This window comes from Talpa occidentalis, unplaced genomic scaffold (genome assembly GCF_014898055.3).
Source record: "Talpa occidentalis isolate TD23 unplaced genomic scaffold, MPIMG_talOcc4v2.1 talOcc4.17, whole genome shotgun sequence".
Classification (NCBI taxonomy): Eukaryota; Metazoa; Chordata; class Mammalia; order Eulipotyphla; family Talpidae; genus Talpa; species Talpa occidentalis.
The window spans coordinates 40,141,042-40,151,264 of record NW_023601754.1 but is presented as its reverse complement, the minus strand read 5'-3'; the positions used below and the strand labels follow the sequence as shown (position 1 = coordinate 40,151,264).

At 56.3% G+C, this 10,223-nt stretch overlaps 1 protein-coding gene across 1 annotated transcript; it reads right to left on the bottom strand.

Moving 5' to 3' along the window:
• Window positions 1-714: 714 nt before the first annotated feature.
• On the bottom strand, window positions 715-9,908 carry SPRED3 (sprouty related EVH1 domain containing 3). The gene is made up of 6 exons (XM_037517996.2): window positions 9,821-9,908; window positions 8,996-9,176; window positions 7,828-7,996; window positions 7,654-7,736; window positions 5,369-5,512; window positions 715-4,622 (listed from the first exon to the last, which is right to left on the bottom strand). The coding sequence occupies exons 2-6, from the start codon at window positions 9,170-9,172 to the stop codon at window positions 3,963-3,965; spliced, it is 1,233 nt and encodes a 410-aa protein (XP_037373893.1). The 5' UTR covers window positions 9,173-9,176; window positions 9,821-9,908; the 3' UTR covers window positions 715-3,962.
• Between the last annotated feature and the right edge of the window lie 315 nt (window positions 9,909-10,223).

Below are 10,223 nucleotides of genomic sequence, written 5' to 3'. Positions count from 1 at the left end.
GTGATAGTGCTAGGACTTTTTCAGGTCTGATTCCAAAGTGCGTGCTTTTTAACCAATCAACTTATTACTGTTATTACTGGTATAGTAATAATTTATTCCAAATATCCACGTGAGGAGGTGTGAATCTATTCCCCTAAATTATGTAAACTCGTGTAAACCTGTGTTTCCTCCATAAAGGAAAAAAAAAAATTAATGGCTGAACACAAAAAAAGTAAAAATAAAATTGTTTCAGAACTAATCTCTTTTCAACTCGATCCCTGTCTCCAGAAGTGCCTAGATCCTTCTGCTGGCAGCAGGGATAGGCTGGAACCCCCAGAAGAACAAGAGCTGGACATAGTTCCTCAAGGGTAGAGCCTGCTTTTAATCTGATTCCTTCATAGCCTTGCCTACCCCAAACTGGTACTCACGCAGCCATTTGCTGACTTTAAGAAACATTTAAAATTGCTCAGGCCAAAACCTGAAAGTCATAACCTTGACTCCTCTCTTCTATCGAACCCCAAATCTAAGTTTGTGGTCTTTACCTTCAAAACCAATCCAGTATCTGCCCACTTCTCCCCATCTCCACCGCTGTCACCCAGGTCCAGGGCACTGTCATCTCCCCCTCCTTAGATCCGCCCCCACCTCCCCCCCCTCCAGCTGTTCCCCACAGCCAGGCAGAGGGAACCTGTGAACACCTGAGTTGGCCCAGGTGTTTGGATCCTTCCTGTAGCCCCATCTCTGGGCAACACCAAATCCATGCAACGACTTGCACGACCGTGTGGATCTGCCCGTTCACCTCTCTGTCTAATTCCTCCTCTTCGCTTTCTCCCCTCCAAGCACTCCCTTGAAGTCGCTCAGACTTACCAGGCATGCTCCTCCCTCAGAGTCTTGCACTGACTCTTCCCTCTACCCAGAACGTTCCTCCCACAGACATCAAGGGACCCCTGTCCTCCTTTAGGGCTTTATTCAAATGCCAGCTCCACGGTGAGGCCCAACCACTCGGGCTACAATTGACTTTCTCTCCCAGTTCCACTTTATTTTTCCCTCGTAGTAGATATCATTTCTAACCTGTCATTTATTTGGTGTCTCCTCCACTAGAAAGTTCCTAGTGGGGAAGGATTTTTGTCTGTTCTGATCACTGTCTTCTCAAAGAGCCTAGTACCAGGCTTGGCATATAATGTAATGGGTGTTCAATAAATGTGCTTGTTGAGTGACTGTATAAAACTCAGCTAGAGTTCTGCTTAGAATTAAAGGACGTGATGGAGAATTTGAAGAAGCAATCAGGTTAGGGGTTCAGGAAGTGAGTAGATGGGGGCGCATCAATGCAAATAAAGAACACAGGCTGAGACTTTGTCACAGACATTTCTTGGAGTGGATCTCTCATGCCCCCTCCCCCGGATGACAAATCTGGGTCTTTGGCCCCCATCATTTCAGCCTGTACTGACAATGACAATATTGAGGTCACAGACTGGCTTGGTATCAAGATCAGGAAGATAAGTGTCAGGGTGCCTCCCCCAAGTATGGGGGCCAAGCATCTGATCTGAGGGGCTAGCAGTGGGAAATTGGGCCTGGGGACACCAGGGTCTGAGGTCTTCCTGGCTCCCAGGGTCAGCCCTCCACGCACCCCTGATTTGGGGGTGATGAAGAGTAATCATGGATCAGAGGTGGGTATCAGCTGGGAGCAGGACTGGGAGACCTGGGAGAGGCGGTGCTGGGAGGTGGGGGCTGGGGAACCTTCCCCAAGGCCCCACCACTTCATCCGCAGATCCCACAGCACCGTACAGCACTCTGGTCCCCCGTCCCACCCCTCCCCAAAACGAGGTAGGTTAAGAATGGAGCTTCCCCCCGCCCACCACGGAAGGGAGGAGACCGAGGCACAGAGAGGGGGATGGGAACCCAGGCTGGCCCAGCCCCCCCAGTCCCTCCACCCTCAGCTCTGGTGGGTCTGACAGTGATGAGAGACGGGCAGAGTGGGGATGGGAGGGACACCCCCCTGTCTCTTACCCACCCCCGGGTCTGGCTGGGAGAGCTGAATCTCACAGGTTCCGGATGTAATAAATAGTTAATAATTTAAAAGAAGTGACAGAAGGATCTATTCTGGCCCCCCTGATCTATCCATTCAACTCCACCGTGCCATCCAAGTCAGGGTAACTAGGAAAGGTAAGCGCACGTTTCCAGATGCTTGAGACTAGATGCAGGTCCCAAGCCTGTGTAACACTGAGAGTGTCTTGCTCCAAGACCTTGATTCTTCCCTGCCCCTCCCCGAATAAAGGCCATCAGATCTGAGGTACCCTGGAAGCCCCAGGCCACTTGAGGCGAAGAGACCATGGCACCTCCCTTCTCCAGAAGAAGGGTCTCAAACTTTCCACAGCCACCCTCAACTCTAAGATGGAAGGGAAGGGGCTAAGAGAGAATGTGCAAGGCTGGGGACTGCTGTGTGTATGCATACCAGCAGAGCCAGTTAACCCCAAAAGATGCCTTAGAAACACACCTTCCTCTAAGGGCACAGTATGGCCAGCAGGATGTGGGGTGAGTTGCCGCTGCACCCACTTCAGCTGAGTGCCTTGCCTAGTGGCCAGCCTGCACAACTGCCCATGGCAACCCAGGGTTACAAAGAAGCCCTCTGATGGTCCTGGGCTCCAGGAACATGAGTTCCAAATGGGGTTCTTCCCTTACTTGAGTAAAGGGGTAGTTCTGCACAATGCTGGGCCCTTGGAACTACAATTTGTCTGGGACTTTGGGGTCTTGGGGGATGGCAGGATCCTGGAGCAGCAGGTCTCAGGAGACACACAAATTGGGCCTGAGGATTATCAGACTAGAGAGGTTCAAGTCCTAGGAAATCTGGAATCTGAGGGTACTAGGGTCCTGGGATACCTCAAATCTGTCTTTTGGCATAGAGGGACCAAGGTCTTGGATCATGGATAATCCCAATACATGTAGGCCTGAGCCCTGAATTTGGGGTGACAGGGCACCTTGGGGTCTTGGATCCAGTGCTCCTAAAGCACCTTGGGGTCATTGAGGGGCTGGGGAACAAGGGGTCAGAGGTCTGAGTTGCCAAGAGCCCATCTTCTGGGACCAGGGATTGGGGATCTGTTGATACAAAGATTTCAGAATGTTCTAGGACTTGAAATCTAAATCCAAGGGGGACTGGAAGCGGACTTGGGACCAGTGTTTTGGGCCCTGAGGTGGCCTCCAGTGCTACGTCTGGAGGTCCCAGGCACCTCAGAGTCCTGTATGTGAGATCCAAGCTCCTGGGAACACTGGCTTGTGACAGGTGAGTCTACAGCAGTGTTTGATCCCTGGATCCCAGCACCTCAGGGTCTGACCACTGGATGGAGACAGGGGCTCTGAGTTGGGTCTCCCAAGTCATCTTGAGCAGGAAGGACCTGGGGCATTTAAGAGTGTGTGATATCTCAGGAGGCCAGAAGCTATAAGAACATGTCAGATCTGGGTTCCCCGGTTCAGATAAACATTCAGGGGCCATCTGGGGGTGATTCTGGGTTCTGTGGTCTCTTGCTTACAGGTAGAATCAGTTATTGGCAAGTGCTGACTAATTCTGGGGCTGAAATCTGAGTTGTGGTGCCAGGTATGCCCAGGTCTAAGGGGGTCACCTGAACAGGGAGTCAGGACTCACTGCGCTGGGTCTCAGACATCAAATGTTCCCTGGCCTGCTTCCGGCAGAAAGTTTGGGGACACCTGGAGTCTCCTCAGTCTAGATCATGGTGGAGAAAGGTAGGGGAAGAAAGGAGATGCCAGAACTCAGGATGCTGGGACCTCTTGGACAGACACCCCAATGAAGCTGGGTCTAGGGTCTCTCAGTCCTAGATTTGGGGTCCACGGTCCAGATCTGGGGTCTCTCAATCCAAACTCAAGCTCCAAGTTCCGGTGTGCCTAGGTTTGGGTTTGGGGTCCGAATGAAGTCAGGGGTCCTGGACCCTCAATTCTGGGTCCTCGGTCTGGCTACAGGATCTGCCAGGCGGTCCTCACCGCGCAGCCTCCTCGTGGCGACCCCCGCAGCCTGCGCAGCCGCATCGAGCTGCGACCCAGTGGCATGCGCGCAGGGGCGCGTAGCAGCAGAGGCAGGGCACGGCCAGGGAGAGGGCAGCCAGCGCTGCCCAGCGCGCGGCGGGACGTGGGTGGCCAGGCTCACAGGCGCACGGGTCCGAGAAGTCGCCCTCGGCGTCCGACAGGCAGTGGTAGAGCAAGCTCTCCGCGCACCACAGGCAGCTGAGACGGCGCACCAGCAGGCGACCCGGGTCCGGGGCCTCGGCGCAGCGGCCACCACGACCGTCTGCGCGGCGGCGGAAGAGCGCACGGCAGTGCACGCAGCGCGCAGCCTCCTCCGCCTCGGGAGAGGCCTTGGCGGGCTCGGGGGTTGGGCCCGGGGGTGGGCGAGCTGGGGGCGCTGGGGGCGCAGCCTCGGCGAGAGGGGCGGGTAGTGCCGCTGGGGGACCCAGGGCCGCGCCCCTCAATGTGCCAGCCTTGGCGAAGCGCACCACGCAGGTGGACAGAGCCAGGGGCGCGGGGGGCCCGGCGCGCCGATAATCCTCATAGCCGCGGCCGCCCCAGCCAGGGCCCCCAGCCCCAGCCAGGGGCTCTGAGGCCTCAGAGATCCCCGTGAAAGGTAGGAGCGGAGGGTAGCTCTGTGGGATGAAGGGACAGGAGAACAGGTTAGCAGGATCTGTGATCCCCCACACCTCGCTACAATCCCTCCCAGCCTCGGAAGAGGGAAGACTCCAAAGACCCAGGCCTCATTCATCCTGGGAGTTTGAGTGTTCGGATCCCGCATTCAGGCTTCCAAACCCCCAGCCCGCTCCTCTCCTTCAGACAGAAGAAACCCAGGGAGACAGGAGAATCCAGGCACCAGGCCCACACCTTCAGGCTCCCAGCACCATTTTATCTCAACATCCAGGAGCCCCAGCCCCCTGTCCTCCCAGATCCAGGGGTTCTGGATCCCAGCCTCTCTTCCTCAGGACGCAAGAGTCCATCTCCAGTTTCCTGTCGCCCCCTTGGGTAGAGTGCACCCCACCCCAGCATGAATGAAGCAGTCTGAAGGACAGCCTCAGTGAGAACAAGCAACCTCCAAAAACACCTGCAGAATTCACTGTCTGAGTCGTCCCCTAAAAGCCTGGGGAGTTCAGCACTTTCCAAAATCTCCAAGAGGGTAGGGCACCCAGGAGGCCGCACCCAAGCCTCTGAGGAACCTAAGCAACTGAGTCTCCCCCTCCTGGCACCCCCCCCCCCCCACATAAACCAGGGCAGCCATCCCCTAGGATCTGTTTGTGTTTCTCGGCCCTCTGGAACCTCAGTGGCCGCCCACTTCAGGACCCCAGCTGCAGCGGCTTTTCTCCTGGGGTCCCAGACTCCCGCAAGGGCCAAGAGGTCTTACCTGGGCAGAGGAGCGGCGCTGGGGGGGCGTGGCCGGCCCAAAGCCGGAAGCTGACTCCACGGTGCTGATGGGGGCCGCTGCCCCAGCGGTGGGCGGTGTCTCCTGGCGGCTGTGGCTGGAGGAGGAGTCGCTGTCCACGTGGGACTGGGGGAGATTGGCGGCCTCAGAGCCGGACCCGCACAGCCGACGCCCTCAAATAGACCCCCTCCCATTGCGAGCGAGGGCTCTGCCGCCAGACAGACCTGGGTTCAAGCCCCGGTTCTGCCACTGACTGCTTGTGTGACCTCCGGCAAGTGAGCTCATCTCTCTGAGCCTCAGTTTCCTCCTCTGTAAAATGGGGATCATAATAGTATCTATTCATAAGGATGTGGTTAGGACCCACTGAAAAGGGGTGCCTGAATACAGGAAGAGCTGGAACGGGTTCTTATGATTTGGGCCCTGTCCTCATTTTAGCTCACCAATCTACAGAACACCAAATCATCCATCTCCCTCCTCAGAGCCCCTCTCCCTGGGCCAGTCAGCTGCCTTCCAGCCTCATTCCCACCACCACACCTTTGCTGGCCCAATTTCACCCACCGGAAGGTCTTCCTCCCCATGCAAACCAAGTTCTGTCCTTCAGGAGCTGGAATATCACTTCTCAGAACCTTGGTTTCCTTTCTTAATGGGGTCACTCCTTCCTCACCCCTTGACTCTCTCTTCAATAAACATTCATTGAGCACCCAGGACATGCCAGGCACGAGGGCCACTGGGGGGATGTGAGGAGGAACGTGGAAAGCTGTCTTTCCTGAATTGGCACCCCAAACGTGGTTACTGCCAGTGTGACTTTTGTAGACCTGCCCACATCTCCCATTACCCTGGGATCCCCCCTTTTCTGCCCAGGGAACCAGTTTTGTTCCTCCAAGTGTTCTGAGCAACTCCTACTGTTCCCAGCAAGGGCCAAATCGCAACAGACATTATGTGCATTTATTCATTCAATGCATTTATTCAACACACATTTCTTGCACACTTACTGTATACCAGGTATTGTTTTAGGCACTGGAGAGGCAGCAAGGAAACAATAAAAGATAGTTGCCCTCCTGAAGCTGGCATTCTAGACTTCGAGATGGACAGTAAACTAATAGAAAAGAAAATTGGCTATTGGGAAAGGAAATATTGTAGATGAGAAAAAAAATCACAACACAATAAAGGGTACTGGAAGATTGAGATTTTAAACAGGTTAGAGTTGAGGGGGTGACTGTTCCAACACAGCAGGACTAGCTCTGAGACAGAAACACACCTGCTGTGTTAGAGTAAGTGAGAAGGCCAGTGTGGCTGGGGCAGAGGGCGTGAGAGGGTGTGCAATAGCAGCCAGAGGGCATGGAATCTTATGGAAGGATTTCGTCCTCTACCCCAAGTGAGGAGCCCTGGAAGGTTTCTGAACGGGGAACGATCTGACTTAGATGTCTACAGGGTCCCTCTAGGTCTAGGCATACAAGTGGGGGGGGGGATTGACAGTGAGAAGTTGGTCAAATGGCTCAGCTGGAAGATGAGGTTGCACAGTGCCAGGCTGAAGGCACATTCTGATCACTGGTTGAAAATGGAACCAAAGTTTGTGGAAAGATTAGATAAGGAGCATGAGAGAGAGAGAGAGAGAGAGAGAGAGAGAGAGAGCACACAAGCCTTTCTGGTGCCTAGGGGTTACCACTATGCCCTGATTTCAATCCCCAGACAGGGAGCTGACAAACATGGCAGAGCAGACATCTCCTGTCTCATCTGCTACTCCCATAGCAGTGTATTTCAGTCGATTTCCCAGCTCTGCTCCCCACTCTGCCTCTGCTGAATCCTCTCACCATCCTGAACCTCAGGCCTGTACCCCAGTTCCTATGCAAAAATAAATGAAATTTAAAAAAAGATTAAAAAAGAGAGAGGGGGGTCAGAATACCTCCTTGTACAGGAAGGACCTGTCATCCATTTTGTTCATTCATTTACTTTTCTATTCATTTTATTATCATTTAAAAAAATTTTTCGCCTTTACACACTAGAGTGGCGGCGCCATGAGGAAGGAGACTTTGTCACTGATGTATCGCCAGTGCCTAAAACACAACTTGAAGGTGCTCAATATTCTTGAACAAATGTGTGAATCACGATGGAACAGAAAAAAATGACAGTAACTGAGATTGAATTGACAGGAATAGTCTGGGCCCAAGTAAGTGGCATGTGCCTAACACACAAGAGGTGCTCAAGAATGTTCCTAGAGTACAAGCCACCCCCTGCCCTCCCAGCAGATCTGCAGCCTGGGGACTCACCGTCAGAGGGCAGGGGGTCTCTGCAGTGTCCTGGGAAGGGGAGGAGGAAGAGGAGGAGGAGGAGGAGGAGGGGGTGAGTGAGCCTGAGGCAAGGAGAGAGGCAGAGAGTGAGTTCCCTGGGCCCGCTGCCCCCCACCCCTCCACCTCAGCCCCCAGTGCACCCAGTGCCTTCACCTCGACCCAGCGCGGCCAGAGCGGCCAGCAGGCTCTTCTGGAATTCATCAGCCTCTGCCGGACTCTGAAACGTCAGCCCAAACTTGCAATCACCCAGGCTCCAGTGATGGAAGATGGGGTTCACCTTGTTGTAAACCAAGCCTGGCCTCAGGGTACACTCCAAGGTAGTCTGGGGAGGGGCAGGAAGGGGCCAAGTCAAACACCCCCATTCAGCCTGTGACTTGCCCTCAAGCCCAGCCTCTCTGCACACCCCAGCTTCCCACAAACCTCATTTCTGTCTCAGGTGTACCCCTGAACCGTGATCAACATCCTAATACCAGTCTTAATTTTATCGAGCACATCTCTGACATCCCACTAGGAATCCCTGATCTTACTGAAAGCTTCAAAAAATTAGTAACTCCCTTGTGATGACCCAACATCTACCCTGTGACTCACCACACTGACAGTGCTCCCCATCTTAATCCACCTTCTCAAAGCATTACTTCCCCTTCTGATGCCCAATAATCTCCCAAAATGCTGTCAAAGGTGTGCCCTCAGAGCGCTGGTCACCACCTCAGCTGTCCCCTCACAGCTCTGCCCAGCTCACCTACAATTCTTCACCACCTTTCACCGCCACCACCCACAGTTTCCTCCCCTCTCCCCACAAGCCCACCCCCAAGCCTTTGCATCCTTTTGCCACCTCCCGGGTTGAAGCTTCAACAGGGTCCCTCCAAATCACACCAGACAGCCCAAGACACCCCCTCTGAACCCATTAGTTGACGCGTGCAGAGGATTTCCCACCAAATGCCAATATACTTGGGGCAGGCCTGGGCCAGGTGAGGTGAGGATCTCCGGTGAGATGGAGCTGCGGGAGGGTGCTGAGCAGCACGGGAGGTGATCTGAGTCAGGTGTGAGCAGGGCCCGCTGAGGAGGGAGCAGGAGCAGGGCAAGGAGACCAGCCAGAGGGCTGCTGTGACCTCCAGCTGGTGCTGGTGGTGGCAAGGACTGCTTAATGCCCCCAAGATCCTCACTCTCATCCTTAGGATGGATTATCCACCTTCAAGCTCCATCCCACACCCCGGTTTGATTCCAGGAATGGGAGATGACCTGACCTCACCTCTGCTCTCCCAGCCCCATCCCCCTACTTCCCCAGACCCCCACCCTGCCCCCTCGCCCCAGGGTGGCTCACTTTCTGGTCCCGGAGGCGCTCCCCGTGGATGACGAAGTGCCCCTGGCGGGTCCCCCCCTCGGGCCTGGCCCCTCGGACCCGACATACGCTCACCTGGCTGAGGCCCCCGCCCCCCACAGGCAGCCAGCCCCCACTGGAGTCATCTCGGGCCATCACCACAGCTCGGACCCGAACCATGTACCTGGAGGAGGTGGGGGGGACAGGAACAACATGGTCAGTGAGCGCGGATCCCCGCACATCTGTCACGATTCCCTCAGCCCTCACCTCCCCTCTACATCTCTCAATCTGGATCCACCACGGCCTTCACCACGGACACCCCATCTTCCATGCCCACCTTCTCCCCATTTCCATCACCCCCATGCCCACCTTCTCCCCCATTTCCATCACCCCCATGCCCACCTTCCCCCTCATGCCCACCTTCTCCCAGAGTGTCTTCTTTCTTCCTCATGCCATCCCTTTTCTCTCCTGCCTCCCTTCTTCTCCACTTCTACCTTTTCTCCCCACGCCCACCTACCCTCCCTTCCCCCCATCCTTCCCACCCGCACCCCCAGAGCCTGGGTTTTCCACTGCCCTTCCCCCTCCTGCTCATCCCTTACCAGCCCCGTCTCCTTCTCCTCCCTCAGCACAAACCCACAGCCCCACCCTTCCGTCCCCCTCACAGCTGGGTGCCTGCGCATATGGATTTTCTTGGAGCCCATCAACACGGCTCCAGTCCCCCCGACTCTGCCTCCGCACCCCGCCGCCCAGGCCAGCGGCCGGGTGAGCAGCCCAGGCCCCCCCCCACCCCTTCCCGGATTTATGAATGAGACCGGATGCAAAGCTCACTGAGTCACCCAGCAACGGGCGATGGGCAGGGAGCAGGGAGAGCACCGGCAACGGCCAGAGAGCGGCCGACAGCGAGACGCAGGCAGAGGCAGCCGGGAACCGGCCGCTGGGACGCGGCCAGAGAGCCGTTCATTCACAAAAACGCAGCGGCTCCCTCAGGCCCGGCCGGGGACTGCGAGGGGAGAGGCGCGGGGGGCGGGAACCGACTCTCCTCCTCCCCCGCCCCGCCCCGCCCCGGCAGCCTTCACAGCCCTGTCACCCCGCCCCCAGCTCGGGGGACCCAGCCCTCCGCCCGGGACCGGGGTCGGCGTCCGGCCTCCCGCTGCCGGCGGGTCCGGGGCCCGGGCCGCCCCCAGAGACCCGGGCGGCGAGCGCCGACCCCTCCCCCGCCCGCCGGCTGCCG